At 46.4% G+C, this 23,743-nt stretch overlaps 1 protein-coding gene across 1 annotated transcript in view; it reads right to left on the bottom strand.

Annotated features, from left to right (window-relative positions):
* The window catches only part of Grip91 (gamma-tubulin complex component 3), a 44,042-nt gene extending 21,926 nt beyond the window's left edge, over positions 1-22,116 (bottom strand). The window contains exons 1-11 of the mRNA XM_077700508.1: positions 21,889-22,116; positions 21,789-21,834; positions 19,022-19,080; positions 18,877-18,944; positions 16,878-16,976; positions 16,437-16,569; positions 13,479-13,606; positions 10,290-10,478; positions 9,429-9,537; positions 7,091-7,185; positions 4,385-4,456 (exon numbers count right to left, since the gene is read on the bottom strand). Of these exons, the coding sequence (XP_077556634.1) occupies positions 4,385-4,456; positions 7,091-7,185; positions 9,429-9,537; positions 10,290-10,478; positions 13,479-13,606; positions 16,437-16,569; positions 16,878-16,976; positions 18,877-18,944; positions 19,022-19,080; positions 21,789-21,834; positions 21,889-21,973 (1,083 nt within the window). The 5' untranslated portion in view covers positions 21,974-22,116. The remainder of the gene's footprint in view (positions 1-4,384; positions 4,457-7,090; positions 7,186-9,428; positions 9,538-10,289; positions 10,479-13,478; positions 13,607-16,436; positions 16,570-16,877; positions 16,977-18,876; positions 18,945-19,021; positions 19,081-21,788; positions 21,835-21,888) is intronic.
* Between the last annotated feature and the right edge of the window lie 1,627 nt (positions 22,117-23,743).

Raw genomic sequence — 23,743 nt, 5'->3', positions numbered from 1 at the left:
CGCGCAAAATCGTCTGCTATGTGGTTGCCGCTTTGACCAGTGAGAAGTAGCACTTATTTCTTGTGGTGTGGCAAGTTTAAATGTGCTGTAATGCCACGAAAGCAGAGCCATTGTTTTGTGCCAGGCTGCACTATGGGGTACAAATCCTGCAAAGAGAAACTGTCGTTTCGCGTTTTGAGGGACCTGTCTGTACTGGTGCAGTGGCGACGAGCAATCCCTAGTTCTGACAAGCAGCTCAAGGAAAACTCTGCTGTGCGTGAGCTTCCCTTTAATGAACAGTACATCTCCTAGCACTCTGAACACACTGTGAACGGAGAAACTGTATTAATCGATAGACCCAGGGATATGTCGCTCCGGGGAGCTGTGCCCACACAGTTTCCCAATCTTCTAAAGTACCTGTCGAAACAACTTCACCAAGCAGGAAGCGTCAAGCAAAAAGCACACCCGCGGCCCCACCCAGCAAGAGCACCAAGGATGGTGGAGTCAGAAGAAGGTGAATGTGGAGTCAGAAGAACCTTCGTGTTCATTTTCGATCGAGCCCTACCTTCGGATGCGGGGGGAAAGCAAATGCTGAGTGTCTCACCCCTTAATTGTGGCTTACAGCGTATGTCGCACTGCGCAGGATAAGCACGTCCTGTTCGTGGACAGGTTAGTTCTGCTTTCATTGGGGGTCGCCTGCATCCCACACGAAGTGTTCGCCAAAGGGGCGCGGCAACACAATATCACGTGTGACGACCCTGCGTTACTACTCTGAAGAGTTGATGCCGTGAGCATTTGTTCGGGTGCTGGCACTGTCCACGAATTTCCATTCGTAATCGGTAGTAACAAGGTTCTGCTCACCGACATGGCAACATCGAGCAAGAAATGCCAGGGCATTTCCACTGAAGGCAAGCCATGCGATGCGTGCAAGCCTTTGCGGAAAGCTCTTCTGAACCAAAGATCCAGAAAACGTCGCAGCCAGAATAAAGCAGTGTGCATTTCAAAGCGAAGAAGAATGCTAGAACCCACCACTCATCACTTGAAAGCTGAGCTCTCACTGTACACTCAGACTATTGAGAAACTCAAGCAATATAGCAGAAAACATGAAGAGAGCACTCTTGCAAACCGTTTGGAATCCCTACCAGTAAAGCAAAGACTTGCTGTAATGCGGTAAAATCAGGCACTGATGTTGGAATGCATGATAATGCAAATAAAAAGCCCAAGACTGTACGAGCATGTTCAACGGGAAGGCATACTGATGCTTCCAAGCCGAAGCTGCTTGAAGGTGTACATGCACAAGTGGGTTTGGATTCAACTCTGCTGTCCTCGCAGGCATTGCAAGGAAAACAAAATTCATGGATGAATTCAAATGTCACGGCAGCTTGATTGCGGACAAAATGAAGCTGTCCGAGTGCCTAAACATTCATGCAGGAGGGAAAGTAAATGGGCATTGGCAAGATTCACAAGAACTGTCGTATTGCCGCGCAGACGTAGAGGCACAAATAAAGGCACAGCTTTTACAAACATGTTGGCTTGTATTTGGTCAAGATAAGATGGCGCAGCAGTTATAAAAACTAGGCTTAAAATTCTCCTTCGCTTAGAAACTCGAGTACATAGAAGGTAAACACAATGTAGACAGCTCAAATGTAGGCTGACCGTTGATTCTTAGCCAACCAATGAGCAACGCATGCGGGTCAATGGATACAAATGACCTTATGCCTATCCACTTTAAGCAGTGCACAAATGTGATGCGGTAACGGCGACCGGAAGGATGAAGATGTTTAAGCTTGTCAACTGCAACGATGATACATGTCTAAGTTTAGCAATAGCACTACTAGACAGCCACTCCCATAGATCTCAAATTATCCCGGTCTTGTGCCAACTGCGACCAATTTATACCCGCAAACTTCATCTCATCTGCCCATCTAACTTTCTGCCACCCCCTGCAGCGCTTGCCTTCTCTAGGGATCCACTCTGTTACCCTTAATGACCAATGGTTATCCTGCCATTGCATTACATGCCCTGCCCACGTCCATTTCTTCTTCTTAATTTCTGCTAGTATGTCCTTAACACGCATTTGTTCCCTGACCCACTCCGCTCTCTTCTTGTCCCTTAATGTTACACCTATCATCTTCCGTTCCATTGCTCGTTGAGTCGTCCTAAATTTAGGTTGAACCCTTTTAGTCCTCCAAGTTGATGCCCCATAGGTGAGTATGGGTAAGATGCAGCTGTGGTGCACTTTCTTCAGGGACAATGGTAGGCTGCCATTCATTATCTCAGAATGCCTGCCAAATGCACTCCACCCCATTTTTATCCTTCTAATTAGCTCTGCCTCATGGTTGGGATCCAAGGTCACTACTTGGCATAAGTAGATATTTTCACTTACCACTTCCACTGCCTCGCCACCTATTTCCAGGGTATCCAGGGTACATACCCAAAAACAAATGTTAGTATGATGACAAGGGCTGCAGCGAACGGCCAAATGTGGTTTGGTGCCTCGTCTATCGTTTGCTGTCCCGGGTGGCGCCACAATACTGCTCAGGACTTGCTTTATTTTTTGACCAAATTTGTAGCTGGCTTATCTTTGTTACAGTAGGTAGTAATCGTTTTGTGAAACACTGGGTATGCTTGACAAACAGGGTCACGTAAGACGCTGCCGCTTACGCCAATTGGCCAGTGCCGTGTGAGACAAGCCCAAGGTGCCGCACTGCTGTGCAGCTATTTCCAGCAGCACAGTGTGCACAGTATGCACTGTGGCATCTATGTCTACATGTCCATTCGTAACTTCCACTGTTCACCTCACCATTGTTACTGCTATAAAAAGATAATGCATTACATTTAAGCAAAAATAGCTTGCTCTGCAGGCTTACAATCCCTATTTACCGTATTTTCGCATGTATAACTGGCACCAAAATTGCGAGAATTCCAGCGGTAAAGTAGACGTGCAGATTATATGCGAGGTGTTTCCTTCGGTGCAGCTTCACGGCAATGTGTGTTGTGGCGTGAGGCCCCTACAGCAGCATATAGCGACAAAGCAACTAAGTGACTCTTATCCCACTGATAGTGCTCATTTTTCACAAACAGCTCGGCAATATAACAACCTGAGAAAAAATATTAGGCAAGTCAGTTAGAGTTTTCCGCAAAGGAAAAGACCTGTTCAAGAGTAAGGAGTGCGAGTGCCAACACCATGGAAACACCGCTCTATACTATGATGCTGACAGGTACGAGTTGAATTTTGTTTGAAATGAGGTAATGGCTTTCGCCGCCACACTGGTCTATTTTTAGATGTTTAATTTAATGTAAACTGTTTCTAACGTTTACTTTCTTGCTGCATAAAATTGTATTCTGCATTCATGCAAAACTAGTAGGTGGCGAGGCCTTGTTATGTGTTATTGTTGACCAGCCAACCTCTTCATGTTCAGTGAATAGACCGTTAAAAGCACACGTCAAGTGTCTTTACGCTGAATGGATGGCTGAAGGTCTCTGTGGCTTCACACCGACAGGCCACATCCATAGGCATTGCTCTGTTTTGCAATTGGATCATCAAGGCAGGGAAAGCGATTCCAGGTGCGATGGTTCGCAAGGGCTTTAAGAAATGCTGCGTTGCAAGCAGCATGGACGGGACTGAAGATGATATTGTGTATGGCAGTGACCACTGCGGCCAAAGCAATGGCTCTAGTGAGAGCAGTGACAATGAGTGATTGTGGCTCAGCCGTGCAGGAAATGTACTGAATACGCAAAATATAGGCACGTCTTTTTGCATCAACAAATGTGCCATGTTGCTTTAGTAGCTATGGTCCAGTCTTTCTTGTATAAAATGTGCGGGCTATACAGGAGACGTTTATTTTTTTTTATTCGTGGACTGAAAGTGGGGGTGCGGGTTATATGCAGGGGCGGGTTATACGCACAAAAATACGGTAATTTGTGTTGGAGTGTGCAGGCCTTCGCCAATTGCAACGAGCTGGCCATAATACGTCATCAGTTCAGTGCAGAAAAGTAGCTAGGGTGTCCTACGGGTATTTTCTGTTTTTGTCATTATACAGCTTATTTGCATGAAGTTTGCGATAAAAGTGGCGTCAGTGTTATTCTAACGAGGCAATCTTTCGAATGAACCAAACTTGCATTTTGTCTCCATGTACAGGCAGTGCTGCACACAGGATTTCAATTCAGGGAGAGAAAAAAAAGAAGCAATCGATTAAACATTAAAAATCGAAACTCCAGAGCCCTGTGGATGTGCTTTACGTAAACTTCCAACTGTTCTGCTTTTTTTTTTTCTTTTGTTCAGGGGTATTGCTAAATAGATGACTGCCACAGTGAAAGCAGGTATCAAAGCTTTCTGCCGTGGCCTCCACCGAACTGTGTATGGTTTGGTGCACAGCATAGAAAACCACCGGCCCCCACTTGCCTCGTGGTGGATGTCCTCCAGCTGGCCAGTCTGCACCCAACGGCACAGCATGCCGTACCATGGCTCCAGCACCTGCACCCACACCACAAAAGGGAGGAAGCCGTCAGCGCAACTGCTGGGTAGCCCAAATAAATGTGTCAAGCGATGGCCTTCCTCAAGAGAGGACACCTGTCACTGGTGTCATCTCAGGGCTGGGGCCCAACTCCATGGCCTGGGCAACGCTGAGGCACCTGGGGTGCCTTCAGCACAAAATGTAATCCTACTCTTGGCAGTGCAGAAGAGCCTTAACAGATAGTTTACGCCAGAGTACACGGCCCAGAAGGTGATGTAATGTGACCTACCCATTAGATTTAAAACACCAGCATTAACATGTTTTAAAACACCAGCATTAACCAGCAGTAACAGCATTATTTATGTTTTATGCCATTTTGCATTGCTTCTGCTTTACTTTTCTACCCCACCTGGTACCAAGATGTTTGTAATACCCTGCGTTATCCAATTCATGATGCTTCGTAGTCGTTTTCATTCTTTACCCCAACGGAATTCTAATGCACTGCGCTGTGTATTTTTGCTTTATTTTGTTGCCCCCTCATGCAATGCTCTTCGGAGCCTGTGAGGTACTGTGGAATAAATAAATAAACTGCTGCTAAGACTAAGTGAATAATTCTGAAGGTTCTACGGGGCCTTCTGTTGGCCAGCTTTAGTGATCCCACATCATGGCTATCTTGCGAATGTTGTTGATCATTAGTTTTGTGTCCAACGGTCACAAATGCAGCACGCAGATTGTGCCCTCCTAGCCCTGCAGGCCTGCTTAGAGACCTGCTTATAGACTCACACAGTGTGACCAAGACTTGCTCAATCCCTGAGAATGGCAGTCACTTCCTTCTTTTCTGCCCTTATTCTCTTAGAGGGCAGCAACAACAGCCTTCTTCCCACATTAGGTTGAGCTGGCACAGCACACCTTACTGGTGAGCACAAGGCGCTTCGACCAAGATGGCATCGCATTATACTGTGGGCAGTCGCTGACAGGTAGTGAACCATGCAAGCGCGGGAGGAGCAGGGCAAATGGCAGTTACCCCCTTCTTTGAATGCTACTGTATGCCAAAACAACGACCCCAGGAGAATGACAGTCCTCCCTCAGCAAGTGTCTGCAGGCTGGGGTGTACTTTTACGTGACTAATGGCCAGCTTCATGTGACGAAGAAGACACAAACTATCACAAATATGAAGACTGGAACAAGCCACAATAGCTTGTATTCACTGGCGAGGCACGCATGCAGGCAACCATGTGAGTGCGCTGTCACTGGTTACGTCGGGCTCCGTGGGATGGCGGTACTTGTCCGTGCTAAGCACACGATTTGTGTTGGACGTTCCAAACTCTACCTCACCGAACGCAAAGTAATGCCTCGACCCTACTGTGAGCACGATTAATAACATCTCTGTTGACACCACCGTTGAGAATCGGGTTGAAACGGAGCAGACGATGCATGCCGGTGTTTTTTTTTTCTTCGGCGTGCGGGCGCAGTGGCACAAGCCGCACCATGTCGGTGGCGCATCGGCCATGCCCGTGGCCGTTTCCAGTGTTGCCAAGCAAAGAAATTGACAACTAAACTTTTCAATGAATACCACCTATAGAACAAAAAGGCAACATAAACGTCCCTTTGGTCTTCCACAAAAGATGCGAAACTTCCTCAGATGACTTTAAGTTGTCCGTATTGAGGACAGACATAGGCACATCGTCAAATTGACCCATTAAACCTCTTGACAAATTACTTTTCCCTGAAATTACCCAAATTAAGTGATCTGTGTGTGGGAAGCAAACAATTGTGTGGTAAGGTTGGAGCACTTCACTCATCTTCGAAGATGTGTGAAATGCTCTAACACCACAACGCTATTTCTTTTCCCTCCCTCCCTCTTCCTCCACATGATACGTTCGACTTCTTATACCTAAACAAATATTTCAATTGTTCATTCACATGAAGTTCCACACTGTGAAGCTTCAGAAAAACTTGCACAGCATGGCCTTGTGCTGTTGGCATTTCAGTGCAGGTCTTCTTTTTTAATTAACCCCCTCCTCTTCCTGATGAAAAATCAGAAATGAAGACAGACAGGAAGGCTGCTTGGAGGGACAGATAAGGGTCACCTTCCTACACTCAAGAGCGCTCCAGCATCCAACCTGATATACAGAATTTTACAATGGCTACAGCTGCTGTCCCTTGAAATTTCTGTACTCCACCTTACCTTCAACTGCCACAGCTAGCTTCAGGTTCACAATAGAGATAGGAGGTATGCAATGGCACCACTCACCAACACCTAGATACTCGGTGCCCCTTGCACAATCACGACACTAATGGGCCCTCGACAGAGACTACAAGACAAACAAGTTTCAATGAAAAGGATTGTTTCATCTTTTAGCTCTTCAAAAACTGCTCATAATTTACCGATTATGCGTTTTAAAATTTCTGTCGGGCTGTTTACCACTCTTAGAAAAAGAAATGAAAGAAGTCCCCTAGACTCCCATATGTAAGCAAAATAAGAGACATCTTTAATTTTTTATGAGAATCGTAACTCAGGCTACAAGTCCTCTGCTACTGGAGGCAACATGCAAAAACTAGCTGTATGCCACTACTAGCTTTGCCAAGGATAGAAATTAGTGGCCCGCAAAGGCATCTTGAATAACTGGGAAGACCTCTTGGCCGCCACTCACCGCCAGGAGCAGCCTCCGCACAAGTGCGCTGGCCTCGGGGTCACCATTGGCCAGAAATGAGTGCAGCTGGCTGGCAAGCTGGCCCCCTTTCAGCCCTGCGCACAGTGGGAGACAGGAGTCCTGACGCAAGCATTCAGGACTCTAACAGGCAAGTGAACTGCGAGCAGGACAATCAGGCTTGGATATGCAGCGGGGCAAACGGCAATTACAGCAGTCAATAGGAGGTACTCATTGGCGTGGCATGCATGTAGGCAACCGTGTATGTGCGCCGCCATATCCGTGGCCAAGCGCCTGCACTACCCCCAGATCAGGCACCCCTCTTATCCATGTCTTCACGGCGGCTGACAGGCCACGGAACGTGACGTGACCATGAGTTTTCGTGCAAGGCGTGTGGGAGTGATTCGATAGTCAGTTGTACCGCGATAGCTTTGGTTATGCGAAAAGTCATGGTTCCACCCATAAGTCTGATAACCTTATCTGCAATTCAACCCCAGCCTCTGCGCACACCTACGAGCAAGTGTGAGTTGGTCGTGGCGCAAAGGTTGCAACGCGAGCGCAGTGCTCCGTTTGACAGCAGGAACTGCATCATTTCAAAACTGTTGCCTAATGAATGCAAAGTAATACCTCGACGCCAAGTACTATTGAGTGCAGCGCAGTACGATCTACCTATCGCCAGACGCGTATGAAGTTGCCGCCGTAGATCAGCTGATTGCCAGCCGCCGCACTCTAATGTCAGAGGTGGGTTGTTTTGCTGAGTGTGAAACAGTTAGCACGCGAGAAAGCCAGCGCTAAATCGGCGTACGCGTGAAACATTTCTCCAGAGAAATTATCCGGTTTTTGTACTTAAACACGTTTTAGAGGGCACTTCCCAGATATAAAGTCATTAATACGGTGTGGGCGCACTGGCGTCGACATTCGCGGCGACGGCCAACTGCAGCAGTGGACTTATGCGCGCCGTTCACAATGGAGGTTTCATCCTCAGGTGATGCGAAGTGCTAGAGGGCAGGTAGGGAGCCACCAAATAATGTGAGTGCAATTAATAATATATCTGTTGAAGTCACTACGAAAATCGGATTGAAACGCAGCAGACAATAGACGCTGGTGTACTTTTTTTTTTTTTTAGGGGGGGGGGAGATGTGGGAGCAAAGCGCTTGCGCTGGCAGTGGCCATGGACATGGCAGTTTTCAGTGTTGCCAAGCGAAGAAATCGCCCGCTAAACTTTTCAATGAATACCACCAATACACACTTACAACACAGACCGCATGCACGCCCTACAAAATGTAATGCAGCAGCTGTGCTCAAAAACCATGAGCGGCCTATCAAAATACAGTTCAAACCCGATCTAATGAAGCCAGTGGGAACCGCCAATTATTTCATTAAACTTCGTAAAATCAGAACTGTCATTTTACAAGCAGTGGATTCCATAAATACGATGTCTAAAGGGAGGCGCATCCCAGCAGTTACCATGACAATGTAATTGCGGCTGCCGCGAAGCTGGCCTGCCAATAATTTAGCAATGCGGTGAAAATAATAATAAAACGCCAGGGGTTTTGGGAGAAACGAATTTATTCCCTGGCCAAAAAGCCTGTGATTTTCACCTGCATGCGCTTCGTTAGTACTGGGTGGATAGACCTTTCGTAGCACACACACACACCCAACGTGTCCTTGGTTTTTTCCGTGAGCAAGTCAATAGCGACCACCACCTTGCCTGGAGCGGGCACAGAAGGTTCAGAAGTTTCCGAGTCGTTGGCATCCTCTGACACCTCTTGTGTGCCGGAAACTAATTTTACAATTTCTTCATCGCTCAAAACCTCCGTAATATGGGCCTCGGCATCTCAGTGCTCGCAGCTCAGATAGTCGTGCAAGCTCAAATTCGGGGTGTTTTATATGTGTCTCTTTCTCACAATACTTCCTTAAATCGGGAATGGTGCTGAATCTGTTTCATCAGTTCATAAAAGCATTGAGCCATATAGGAACCCATGGGGGAATCTGAATTTGTTCATTAGATCAGGAAATTAGTAAGATTGGGTATCGTTGAATAGAGTTTTGACTTTAACATCACTAGTGAAAAAAGAAAAAAAGAAAAAACACTGCCCAAGTATCGCAATGAAATCTAAGGAAGTTTACCGAGGCAATTTGCACATTTTTTGATGAACTAGAACTATGTCAGCAATTGAATTAAGCCCTTAGACTCAATTCTCATAGCCCCTTATATATAAACAAAGAACCAAGTAAGTACGCACATGTAGTTGTCCGACACTAAATTTACGCGCTTTTTTTTTTAAGCATTTTGAGCAACTAGCATTTGAAAGGCCGCCTTCACTGACTGGGTACAGACCTGCGCAAGCCTGGACAAGGTCCCCCAGCAGCCGAAGCTTGTTCAAGGGCTTGGTGATCCAGACCATAACCCGATGAAGCGTCAAAGCACCCTCTTCAGAGGAACTCAGCTGCACAGGGAAATAAGAGAATAAAGGCACAGTGATTCTTGACCATTTCTTTAACAGTACAGCATATGCTTTACGCAGCCTACTCCCTTTACAGAAGTGCTGCACATTCCTCTCCCGTTTTCATTACGCATATATGTTTCTTCATATCTAACAGCCAATGATGCCGGGCCTTCTTCCTCTTTTGCAACAAGGCCAGGAAAATAATAATAAAAAAGAATGCAGAAGGCTATGGATTACCTTTCCTGAAACAAGGGACTCTCTTGTGCAGTCTTCTCGTCAGCATATCTCATTTACCAGAGTGTGAAAATGGTTAAAGGAGCAAGACAAACTTTACCCTGGGCGCATACCCCAACCCCAAATGCACAAATTTTGGGGGATAAAAGCTGACTGGCCCTTGTGTCTCCCCTGAGCAACATGGTTATGCAAGAGTGGAAGGATTACTAGGTGGGCCTTTGCAGGAAACCCTTTTTGGTAGAGCGTGGCGGCTTTTTATCCTCTTAAACATTAATGTGAAAAGTGGCATGAGGAGCGAAACTAGCTCCTTAGAGCAAACAGTGGTGCTTCAACCCCCTCCTAACGTTAGGAGGCTAACGAGACACAGGATCACGATCCCACAGGTTGTAAGAAAGAGTGCAATCCTGCTAAAGGAGCAAGCGGAACCACGGCTGGTTTTTTGCAACCTTTCTCCCCAGGAGAGAGAGCGGCATTTCATCCCTCACAAGCACGAGGAACAGCATCCCCCATCCTGCTACCTGTGCGTCGAGCAGGGCCAGCAGGCGGTAGTACTCGGCGATCTCGTTGCGCAGGCCAGCCACAAAGGCCTCGCAAAGCAGGCCCCGCCGTGTCGTCTCTGGCCGGCAGAAGCCGTCCACCTGGGCATGCAGCCGACCAAGCTCCACCAGCCGGCATACCAGGCGCCGCAGCGGGCCCGACAGCTGGCCCTGCAACAGCCCCAGCAGCGCCCCTTGAAGGAAGGGCAATGGCCGTCTCACCACCCTGGGATGGATTGGCAACACTCCTTGCGAAACTTTAACAGGCCTGCAGACACGATTACTCCGTGTACAGCAGCTAACTCCCCATAGTCCCCATGCATCAAAGGCAGTCCGTGCTTGGACCCCTGAGCTGGGAGCAAATAGGGACAAGCATAGGGCAAGTTAACTAGCCTCTGCCATCTGTCGACAGGAAGTTGAAGTACAGTTGAACCTTGTTATAACGAACACTGATATAGCAAATTATCGGCTACGGCAAACCAAATACAGACTTTGGTTGGTCACGCTTTATTTCAATGACACTTATTCTTTTATAACGAAACTGAAACCGTAAGAGCCGCGCGATATCGGATATAACGGAAGAAATGATTGACCAGGAAGCTGAGAAGCTAATTGGAAAAACCCCCTGTGGTTCTAAACTGCAGAAGTATAAAGGCCTTTTTGCTCATAGACACAGTGGAGAACTTCATCCTGCTCAGTGCTGTATCAACCAGACCAAGATCGCATCCTTCATCAAATCAATAAGGACGCAGTCCTGTCTTGTCAAGTGAGCTCTGTTCTGTCGTAATTTCACGTACTCATGTTCTAGTTCATTGAGCTCGAAATGCAACAAGGAGAAAGGTAAGGGTTACCTTGTGCATAGAGGGTTCGAAGCCTAAAAAATTCATTTTTGTATCGAGTACTTTTGCGCAAGCCAGATTGACAATTGTGATAGCCAATTTTTACCTACACTGTTATAATGAATATTGGTTAGAACGAACTAATTTGCTGTCCCGATACTACTTCATTATAACGAGGTTCGACTGTAGCGCTCAAGCACTTGTGGCTGCTGCTGTAGGTCTAAAAGAAAAACCGTGGAAACATTAACAAACATTATCTAATCTATTATTTCCTAATTTGAAAAGCATGCTGGGCTATTATGTAAGTGCTCAGCAGAGCTCAGTTTTTTAGGTACTGCACCAGTACATGTGCCCCAAGGTTACAACTAAGCCGGTGTGCTCACAGAGCCCGGACCCTGAAGCGAAGCCTCGCAACTGTTGCATGTTGAAGAATTTTGGCTTACAGTTGATCCCAAGAATGCTTCTTACCATATAAAAGGTTGGTTGCTAAGTTAGCATTGCAGATAGAAAAGACTGTGCAAAGGAATATTTACCTTTCATATCAAGTGAGCTTACTGTATGGCTAACAAGCTACATAATGAACCCAGAGCAGTTATTTTAAACCATCCAGAATGCATGCTAGGTGATCTCCATGTATAGAGACAATAAGACACAAAACATAAGGGACTTCTGCAGGTGCAAGTAGGAAAAATGAGAAGCTGATTTATTGGTGGTGGGGTTTAACACACTGAAGCTACTCCTTGGCTACGACATGAGGCAATAGTGGAGGGCTCTGGATTACTTTCGGCCACCTGGAGATCTTTAACGTGCACCGAAATATCGACACGCAGGCATTTTTGCTTCTCGCCTCCATCAGAAAAGCAGCCACCACAGCCAGGATTGAACCTATGTCCTTAGGCTCAGCAGCACAACACCTTAGCCACTGAGAAAAATAGAAGGCTATGTACCTACCATATTTACTAGATTATAAACACCCTTTTTTCCACGATCGTGATGCCCAAAGTGCGGGGGCATTCATATTCGAAAAACCTAAATCTCCCCCACCCAGCACACATTTTTTCGTGGCCATATCTCGATGAGACCAGAACAAGGAATAAGGTTTTATTCGGCAGACATTCAAAAGAAAAATAGGTACAGACGTCAAACCCACCGCTTACGTCAGATCCTGAGTCACCCTGACTACTAATCAAGTCCACTGTGCCGCTGCTCTCAGTCTCCCCCAGCAGGTCGTTTTCTGTTCTGTTCAAGTAGTTTGTTATTGAAAACTTCATAAATTATTTTCCAGAACAACAAATAGGGCCGACTTTTACACGTCTGAAATCCACCTTGCGATGGTTGCTTAGAAAAGGGGGTGCTTAGATTCACATGCAAACTTTTTTCCAATATTCGTTTCCAAAAGTAGGAGGGGGTGCTTAGAATTACAAAAATACGGTATATGCTTCCTATACACATCTGTGCTCGCTTAGTTTGTTTTTGATGATTTGAATTTCAAATAATATGAGCGCATGTCGCTACACTTGGAGAGTCATATAAATAAAGCACTATCCCAATCAATGAAACTTGTTGGGGGGCTAGTTGGTTCATGATTCTTAATTATGTTTAAGCACAAAATAACCCAGATGATGCACAAGAAAAAAGAGACAGTACAAGCGCTAACTTTCAACTGAATAGATTCACCGGCAGAGCCAGTGAATATAGAAAAACTGGGGCATGCGCAGCGTGTGCCACAGTGTGGAATCACAAGTGTGCATATATGCTACTCAAACGAAACGCTCCAAAAAACATTTCTCGGAGTTAAACCGGGACACTGACTTATCACTGACATAGTTATCGTCTCTTTGTTTAAAATATAAAATGCTTCTAACAGTTCCCTCGCTGTCGCGTCTCTGCTCCTACTCAGAATCTTCACCTCCTTCAGAAGTGGCTCACACTTGCGGGCACAGCAATGCACGGATAAATGCGCATTTCCTTTATTTTTTATGAATAATTAATGCTCCCATGCTCGGCTGTCGAGGCATATTTAAGATTCCAATTAATCCAATTCCTGCATTTATATTTCTGATGTACACTAGTTCATTCATCTCCTCCAATTTTGCCATGATTTTGGCAATTTGCAGATCTCTGCCGTGTTTCTGGCTGATCTTATCAAGTCGGTTTTCCTGTGTTTTACAGGTACAGGTCTGTTCCTCAGAGGGAAGAATTATATTTGCAAGCCTGGAAGGCAGGGATAAAAAAAAGCGAGTCAGAGTATACTCCGAGTGGCCCAGTGCGGTCCCTCTTGTTTTCCCCGAGTACATATGAGCGAGTGCTGTGAGCAAAAGCGGCCACTGGCCTCTGGGTCCACTGTGCAGTTCCCCAGCGGGCCATCAGGAAACTGGACCATGCTGCTCGAGATGCCTTGCAGGCAAAACAGCACATCCCGCAGCAGCGCAGGCCCGACACGTCCCGTTCCTCTGGCCACTGCACCAAGGACGAGAGAGAGGGAAGGGGAAGAGGAGGAGGAGCAAGTCCAGTCACTGGCCCGATACCTTTCACTGTTTCGCTTCACCCTCCACCCCTATTCCTCTAATATCTGTCTGTCCCGAAAGACAATTCACAGGAACATTGCATTCGGCAAAGCTCATGTTCTTCAAATACCTTTTCTTCTCCACAGCCCTGTGGCATTGCAACAAGTTGGATTTGCCACTAAGTACACGTATTTTTTTTTTTCACTTTTTGTGCAGCACCCTTTACAGGTTTTCTGAAACCAATAAAGATGCACTAAGAAACTTGGTGCAACAAAGATGCACGAAGTTTCTTGGTGCATCTTTGATGGTTCCAAAGCACCCATGAAACAAGTTAGTTGCAAGCTTGGACAGGACTGGTTGGTACATCATGATATGGGCCGCAGACAGCGGTGTGAAAAATTACATGAGAGTTTAAAGACAATCAACAGAGATAAAATGATATAGTACTACCACCAAACTTGGCACGTGCACAAAGAGTGGACAATCCGTCACTCCCCCCCCCCCCAGCTAGTTCAGCTGGGGGGGGGGGGGGAGTGACCAACATTCAGCTAGTTTGACGGGGAGCTCTCAACACATCTGTCATTGAAAAATTAAAACCGCCAAGGTGATGTGTAGGATGTCCTCAAGTGAAAGCTTATAACCAAACAACGTGAGGGTTCGAGCTAGTTGGTATTCCATAGTGCAAATTTAAAACGCAACAAATTTAGACAATAGACGAATGACACAAGGACAAGCGCTAAGGAAAAGGGACAAGCGCTTGTCCTTGTGTCATTTGTCTTTTGTCTAAATTTGTTGCGCTTTAAATTTGCTTATAACCAAGTTGTTCCCTTTTTTTTGTCTAACGTATTTGCTCTTTTATTTTTTATCGTCCCATTATACATAGCTATGAAAATGTAATCCTCCTTACTAAAGTTCTTCGACAAGCCTGTAATATATAAGCAAATCTCATGGGTTTTCAGAACATGCAGACTAATGTGGACGCAGTGCAAAGTACATAATAGTGAAGTCGCATCAGGAGGTGGCCAAAGGGAAGCAAAGTGTCTTTTGCTAGCGTGATGCATGTTGTTTGCAAAGAAGGAAGCTCTCTGGCATTTTCCCCTTCTACGTGGTGTTTCACACATGAAAAAGAACCAGTGTGGGTGCTGTAGCGAAGACAGCACTGCATGGTCAGCCAAAGTTGTACCTCACTACATCTAGACTGTGCCTGCGGCATGTGCCAGGGCTATGTCGGGGAAGAGCCATTGAGGAATTTACTCTAAAGCAACCAGTTATCCTAGACCATCAATGCAAAGAACATGCTTCTAGTAAGTAGGGACCTCTCCAAACTTCTTTTTGATAAGGCAAGCAGTAAGTACACACACTGTAAACCATATCCTACCAAGTCACATGGCAGTCGATGTGCCATTACTGGGACGAAGAAAAGATGAAAGCACAATAGATCAGAGACACTCAAAAGGTATCTCAGTGCTGCTGCACTTGGTGTGGCATATTTTGCAAAAAATGATTAGACTCGTTTTTTTACCCGGGTTTTTTTTTTTTTTTTTTTTTTTTTCGAGTAGCACTAGCGTCCAGGATCTGACTCCCGGTTTTTCAAGCGAACAACTTAACTAATACGAGAAATACGTTTATTTACAGCAACCAAGTCGTCTCCAACATAGAGTTTCATACTAATATATACTAGAGAGTAATCTGGCATCACTGTCTAGGCAAGCAGCATTTCAGAGAGTGTTCCGTCATGTACCGGGAAGGCATGCTCCACTTGTCCTTGACATGGCTTATGAATTGGCTGAAAAGTTGCCTGGGGCTTCAAAAAAGCAACAATTTTATAGTAAAACATTATTTAAATCTGGCAAACGATTATAAAAATCAAGTTCTAACAAGATTTATTTGTCAAGAATTATTTAAAAACTTTATGCAGGACAAAGAAGGAAAAAAATGCGACATTCATTGTTCCTTTTGGCTTCAAGTATAGAAAGAAGCCATGTGGCTAGCCAAGTCAAGTAGGTGAGGAACATCGCTTGCCACTATGGTTGCGCCCATGACTGGACGCCACAGCAGCGGCAGTTTTCTGTCTAGTACATATTAGTATGAAACTCTATGGTACCCAACACTCACCGTCCTACCGATGGAGTGGACTACCTAGTGGCGTTGGCTCTGCCAGCAGTCCCCCTTGGCTACCGCTTCTCCGTTTTATCCTTGCATCTCGGCCATTGGGTAGGAGGTGTGTAGTTTTCATTGAGGTCAAAGGTCACTCCTCCCCTGTTCATTCCCAATACGGTGTGTCACTCATGCCCAGCTTATCCCTGAAACAGCTGGCATTTCATGTCACTGCCAAATTGACGGCATGAGCAGCCACCACATGGTGCTCCGTCTAGAGAGAGGCTGAAGTCTGTTGTCGCCGGTGGCAGTAATTACTTACACCGCCAAACTCGCGCTTTACTTGTGGGAATGGCTGCTCTCTTGACTCCACACCGACACTACACAAAGCTCTGAATCTAAGGGTTAGCAGGTCCCTTTTAGATTGACAGAAACAAGAGCTCAGGCCTTCCACCATCTTTTATGTTTTTCGTCAACAAACTACGAAAACAGGCCAATGACAAACAGGTGCACTTGCCAGCAGTGTCTTACACACAGATGCAAAATACTCTTGCAAAGTCATCTGATTAGCCCGTCACCTAGCATGCAAAAGGCGTCCTCTCCAATAACGAGTGTGCACCAGCTGTGCCAGGTTCATCCCCAGAGGACAAACAGCATGGGCAGAAAGCATGCGTGCTGGTGCTTGCCTTGTGGACTGACCGCGCAAACGGCTGCAGACTCGTGGTTCTCCGTGGCCTCCAAGCGGCATGTTCCCGAAGGCCAGAAGTCTGGGCGCGAGGCAATCCGAGGCTGAGCTTGCCGCGACAGCCGCAGCGGCTCCTGGAAGGAAACACGCTGGCCCCTCAGCGCACCAAGGCTCACTGTGCAAGGCCAACGATGCATTTACGCCTTCTGCCCTACAAATGGAAGCAACCTTTATCCGCGATCCCCTTTCATGCTCTGATACAACCACACGTGCAGGCACAGCGAAAACCCTGCAGTTGTGGCGATGAGATGCACAGAAAAAGTTCCACGTTCACAGCACCAACAAAGCTCAAGCGGAAGCCGACATTGTACCCTAGGACAAATATACTGAGGGCAGAAAATGCCAGTGCTTCCACAAGTGGTGTATCCTCAAGCAAGCATACCATGGTCAGCTGCATAGCCCCCTGGTGTTCGCTGGCATCCTGCAGGGCCAGCAGCAGGCTGAGCACCGAGGGGCGCTTGCGCAACACGCCATTCAGAGCCTGCACCAAATCAACCAGTAGCAAGTTCAGCTGAAGCAGAAATCCATCACACCCCAATGTGGTCATCCTTCGGGATTTTTTTTTTTTTACTTTCGCCATAGAGAATACTTTCATGTGCAACCTGAATGCACAACCACTTTCACTAAAGGAGGGAAGTTTGTGCTATTACAGTGCTTTCTTTCTACAAGTTTAAAAAAAAAACAATGAACATGCTTTCTAACAATGTCTCCAAACTATATATGTAAACTATGAAAAACTGCATGGGCATGCCTGTGATGCATTGATGCATATTCCTGACGATGTTTCCATAAATAATTCATCAGGAAGAAGTAAAAAAACACCTCCAGAAATGACAGCCCCAAGAAACCTAAACTGAGCTGCCTTAATTGATGACATTATTTCTTTCTTTGCACAATATTTTATTCGTGGCAATGCACAAACATTGCACAAGTAATGTCAAAGTACTGATCTACTAAATGCTCACAGAAGACATGCATGGAGAATGTAAACCAACCAAAGTATTTTATGAATAATAAGAAGTAAGTTCTGAAGCATTAGGCAAGGAGACACTCCCTCTTCTAAGCTACATATAGCTTGCTTGCAAAGTGAGCCAATTATAAAGCTGCATTTAACAAAGTTCTTTTTTTTCGTAAATGAGAAAACAACTTGGGCCCAGAAATGGAACCATGTCCTTGGTTATATGATTCCGGAACAGATTCCCAAAGAATGTGACAAGGATAGGAAGGTTTTGTGTCAGGACGATGCATACAAATACATATATTGAGGTAATGTCAGCACATAGCCAAGTAATGATGGAAACGTTCACCACGCTTAACGAGGTGCCGTCTTAAAAGCAGAATAAAATTATCCTAAGTAAATGGTCAGTCCATACACAAAAGCATACATGGCAAAAGCCCCCAAGCGATAAAAGCATCTTACCGTTGCTATATATATATATATATATATATATATATATATTATGTATATATATATATATATATATATATATTTGTTTAAACCAAACTGCTGCTGTTCCCCTTTGCGAAACAGCATCTACAACGGTACATGCGACTTTTAAGAGCATTCTTGTAAGTTACAATCGTCGTCATCCGCACTTGAACCACTCAGCCAGCATTCACATTTCCCACTCCACGGAACGATGCTGCCATCCCGTGAATACCTCGCCTTTACCTCCCACCAATGCTTCACCAAAACAGGAGAGCAAGGTGGGCGCCTCGGCATTCTACAGCGCGCCAAGTAGGTGTTTTCAGTTTTACCTTTTCTGTCTAGTCGAAAAGTTTATTAAAGCAAAATTGAAGCTGTTACTTTAATACACAAGGGCTACAGATCACAATAATGTGTATACGTTTTGTATTGTAGCAATGGTTACTTGTACCGAGTCATTTTGTGTACATATAAGAACACGACCTAATTTATTAACTACTTATGATGTCGAGTTGTTTATCGTTTTTAAGTGAAATTTCGGTTATCAAAAGCATACACGGGCAGTTACAAATTTTTGCGACGATTACATCCCAATACGTGTCGCAAAGGGTTAATGCTACGGCAGGTGGCTACAGGTTGATATAAGCCACTTTGGGTTTTTTGACATCTGCTGAAACGGCATACATAAGGTAATTTTTGTATTTCACCTCCACCACAAAAACAGCTGCCACGTACAAACAGCCCACCCGCAACTTCTTTACCAGCAGCACAACGCCTTAGTGAGCCATTGCGGCAGGCGAGAAAACTCACAGGGGAGATTCTGGAAGGCAAAACAATGTGGCAAGTACCTCAACGTGGAAATGCAGCACAGACAAATATAAAATCAGCAGCATAAGACACGAACTTATGCGACAAAATTGAGGTGCAAGCGATGGGGTGGAAAAGAATCACTCACTGGGGAGCGTAGTCTTCGGTACAGGTCAGAAAACCGGACAGCCTCTTTTTCCTTGTGTTTTCTGATGACTGGGGGGACGAAAAGGAAAGAGAGAGAAAACTGGAATTATGACAAGTGCGAGTGCTGGCAACGAGGCTGCACTCACAGGACTGGATTATCCTCTCCACCACCTTTGTCTCGTCCTCCTCGCACTGCTCGAACGAGCTGCAATGGGAATGAGGGCAAGCGCTTGGTGCAATGCAGCAGAAGACACTTCGACAATGACACTTCACACTTTCTCAGCCCTCAGCGCCAAGTGCACAAAAAGGCACAAAATAAAACACCACCACTCATGCTGTGCTGTTGGGTCTCGTGTGCACCATGTGAAGAACCAACTGACACGTTCTTGAATACATTCCCGAGTAGGGAGCACAAGGCTTGTACTGTTCATGGCCTAGCAACTCATGAAAGGTTTTCCTCGTTTTTCTTGCACAATTTAAAGTGCATAGCTTACCGAATTCTGTCTGAAAGAATTCGTATGTCACTGAACTGAAAATTTCTGACTTTGCCCATAATGTAGTGTTGGATAAAAAGAAAAAAGGAATTCTGGTGTGTGTCTTCAGACCGCTGTCTTCCAAACAACACTACGAGAACTCGAAACGTGAGTCAAAAGGCACTACTGGGAAGCACACCGACAGCTTATTAACACGACTTTTGCTGCGAAGAAAATGCCACTTACATTCTTAGATTTGAACGATTAGCTCGGCACTGAGCCCATTGGTGCTTTTAACTATGACAGCCTCCCCCAGAAGTAATAAAAGCGGGAAGCGATACCTGTGGGTGGCACTGTTGCAATGACCAGCTTGCAATAGCGAAGTCTAAACTGCGTAAACAGAGAGGCCCATTTTGTACGGGCCACAAGTAACAAAACTTGGTGTATTGGCTGGTTTGAAAACTCGGATAGGGGAGTAGCAATGCCATAACAAGCACAGGGCAAAAAAATCCTTGAGGAACTTGCCATTTCCTCTCATCCAGTAGACATGCTAAAGGACCTCGTTTTAAGACACACGGTGTCACAACGAATCTCAGGAATATGCCAGGATAAGTGCTCCAACAGCGGGTGGATAAATAAGCAAACTCATACTGCGAAGTTAGGGTTCATACACCCAACTTTAGAGCTGTGACTGAAAGAGGAAAGGAAGAAGTGGAACTATGGTAAGATAAAATACTAGCATCCTTTTTGTACAAGGAAGGAGGCAGCGACACGAGACAGAGGCAAGGTCTCTGACCATATGACATCACCGAAAGCTTTATTATCCAACCGCAGCGAACTTGCTCAGGAAGAGCAGGCCAACCCAACTGCCCTCTCTGTTTGGAGATAAACTGATCCTGCTCAGGAGAAAAGCTTTCGTTTCCGTCCCAGCCTGTTCCGTGGGCAGCCACATCAGCCCGGAGATAACCCGAAGGCGCCTTGCCCGCCACTAATAAGAAGATCGGAGAATTTAATAAAGAAAGGAATGAAAAGGTTCAAATGACAGATTGTGAAAGGGTACCTATAAAATACGTGCCCTTACTCATTCATGCGGTCCTGATAAGTCGCATCATATATGGGGCACCGTACGTCCAACTGAAACCAAAGGAACACTCCAAACTCGACGCACTCATTCGCAGAACATACAAAATTGCTCTTGGACTCCCTGCATTCACTCCTACCACGCACCTACTCCGACTCGGCCTCCACAACACACTGTCTGAACTCCTAGAGGCACAGCAAGTCGGCCAGCTCGCTCGCCTTTCCCTCACCCCCACGGGACGCACCGTTTTGACACACCTGGGCCGTCCCGCTCCTACTGCATTGGACGCACCACAACGCATGCCCACCCAAATCCGCGCACACATCAAGGTCTCGCCAATTCCGCGCCATATGCACCCTACTTACAACGTGGGTCGAAGACAAGCACGCGTTCGTCTCCTGGAGAGACGATACTCCAACGATCCCAACACCCGATACACGGATGTCGCAACCTACCCAAACCGAACAGCCCATACAATGGTTGCCCTCAACGCTCAAGGCTCTATCCTGACATCCGCCACCATCGCTGATACCAACACCACTACTGCCGAAGAGACAGCCATAGCCCTCGCCGCCACCACAGCACCTACCGGCTATGTAACCATTCTCACCGACTCACAGCAAGCTTGCCGGAACTTTCTGACCGGATGCATTTCACCTCCCGCCCTCAAGCTTCTCCAGACAATAAAGACCCTGCCCTACATCCAAGTTGTATGGACCCCAGGTCATGCCTCACTCCCAGGGAATGAGGCGGCACATGCCGCTGCCCGCGATATCTTACTCCGGGCATTCCCATCAGGGGCGGGCAACTCGGCTGCATCGTCCTCCAACCTTCCCGTTCCCAGTCGCTACACTGATATACTGCACCACTACCGTCAGAGCAGTCTCCATTACCCACCCCCTCATCCCTCCCTCAGCACTTGCGACGCCCGAATATGGCGCAGACTCCAGACGGAAACTTATTTTAACACTCGAATTCTTCACCATATATCCCCCACTACCTACCCTTACAACTGCCCTACCTGCTACACTCCCAATACGACGTACCATCTTGTATGGGAATGCGCCGACCACCCGAACCCCCTCCCTTCCCCCACCCGGAGCAGTGGGAGTGCGGGCTGACCAGCTCTCAGCTCGGGACTCAGGAACGCCTGACCTCCCGGGCTAGAGCAGCAGCAGTCGCTCGCGGCTTTCTGAACTGAGAAGAGGCCACCCACCTTCTTTTTTTTTTTTTTTTGTCGGCTCAAATAAAAACGTTTTTTCCTCCTCCTCCTTTAAAAACATGCACTCTTCCTGGAACTACTCGAGTCCCACTGGCGAAAAATTCCGGCTCCAAAATTAAATTTTTTCGCTCACTTACCTTCCCAGCGCAACCAGTGTGCTCTCGTACAATGCGTGGACTGAATCTGCAAGAAAAACCGCGTTCAGATTGACAGGAGAACAGCGCAGTGCATGCACACCTTCAGGTAAACCGGTCAGCTGCATGCATAAGCTGTGCCACAGCTTGGCCGCATCCCCTTCAGCACCGGTCAAATTCATTTCCATGCTTGCACCGAAGGCGACATATAAGCTGTAAATTTCAGCTTAGGATTTTAAACGACAGCATACGAGCATATCTGTCGATGTCGCATTCGCGCCACCATACTTTGGTCAAATTGGACTGCATCCGGCTTCTGACTTGACTACGTTACGGCTCCTACACAAAGACTACAATGACAGATGCATACTGCACAGTGTTAATAAACAATTGTCATATATTTTTTAATTAATATAACAATACTCAAATACTTTAAAGCAGCTTAATAAATGTATTGTTGTTGTGCTGGTTGTGCGTCGCAGAAATGCTTGAATTAACCGCATTTCTTCTGGCGCTCCAGTCGCTAGGTACGTGACTCGTGTTCTTTGAATCAGAGGTAAACTGAACATGAAACGAAAGTGCCGTGTTTAAAAACTTTCGGGTCACAACAAGAAGTGACGTAATTTTTGGTTGTAGCGTCATGTAGTCATGTACGCTGCAAATGACGCATTTTGTGGCGAGAGCATGACTGCTACCAGCATTGAAGGACTCTGCTGTTACTTTAGCTGCTGGCTAAAGATGTGTGCCCCGTTCCTGCATCTTGCGCAGTCTGATTCAGCTCGTTATTCTAGTCACCTTCGCGATGATTACTTTCATGGGGGTCTACAAACGTTTCTTCCCTGCAAGATAACCTTTGTCCTCCTCACACGTCCAAGGTTGGGGGAAGAGAGGGGGCAAGGTGTAACAGCGCAGATCCTTTCTTTCCCTTTCATTTCCCGTATTCCCTCACCCCGAGTAAGGTAGCCAACCGGACAGTATCCTGGTAAACCTCCCTGCCTTTCCTGTACTGTTCCTTCCTTCCTTGCTTTCTTCTGCACGAGGATTACTTTTTTAAACGCGCCACTTACCGTGAATGTGAGGAGCAGGATCAAAGCTTGTAAGACTTTTATTAGGGTGCAAGCAGTCCAAGGGTCAACCGCAAGAAATGTGCACACTCGACCTATCACAGTTTTAATACCCACAAATCAGCCACAAAAGTGTAAAAGGCAACACTATAAAATAGCTAATTCACTTGCGTGCTGGAGTACTGGAACTCTTGGATTTACAGTCCCGGACTCACAGCGCACTCCCCGAAAAGCAGTCTGGCATTCGATTTTTCCATGTATCCCTATGGCTTTGGCGAATCCTCGGGGTACCTGCGGACTATCCGCGCTGAGTCAGCGGCTGTAAACCCCACTGTGTGCGCTCTCTGCAGAGCACCAATGTGTTGCAACAGGCAAGCATCTACACACTGCACTTCAGCGTCGTGCCAAGCAGCAGCGTTTATACCATCAGCGAAAACACGAAATGAATCCCAATTACGCTGCATTGTTCCCGCTTAATGACGAGCCATGTAGAACAAGTCTGCATCAGGTTGCGCCACGATTATTTTTGTTATTTTCCAACTAAACTGCAACTACTACCCTGGCCGGGACCTTCGGTGTCAGTTGTGGCAGAAACTTTCACGGTATAACCACAGATGAAGAAACTGCCACAGCTCTCGTCGTTACCACCACCTTACCAATTCACAGCAAGCCTGTAGCAGCATCCAGCACGCACCTCTTTACACCTTATAGAAATACCCACATCGCTCAAACCTTCCCCAACCTCCATGTTATCTGTACTCCAGGCTACTCATCTCTTGAGGGGAATGACGTGACTTATCCAACTGCCCATACCCAGCTCCGCTGTTGCACCACTGAACCACACAACCAGCTTTGCTGGTCAACCACATTGCACATAGTGAGAATAGGTATTTG

Source organism: Haemaphysalis longicornis, unplaced genomic scaffold (genome assembly GCF_048455015.1).
Source record: "Haemaphysalis longicornis isolate Haplotype H1 unplaced genomic scaffold, Haemaphysalis longicornis Haplotype H1 scaffold_2, whole genome shotgun sequence".
Taxonomy (NCBI): domain Eukaryota; kingdom Metazoa; phylum Arthropoda; class Arachnida; order Ixodida; family Ixodidae; genus Haemaphysalis; species Haemaphysalis longicornis.
The sequence above is the reverse complement of the archived record's forward strand: the minus strand, read 5'-3'. Positions and strand labels throughout refer to the sequence as shown.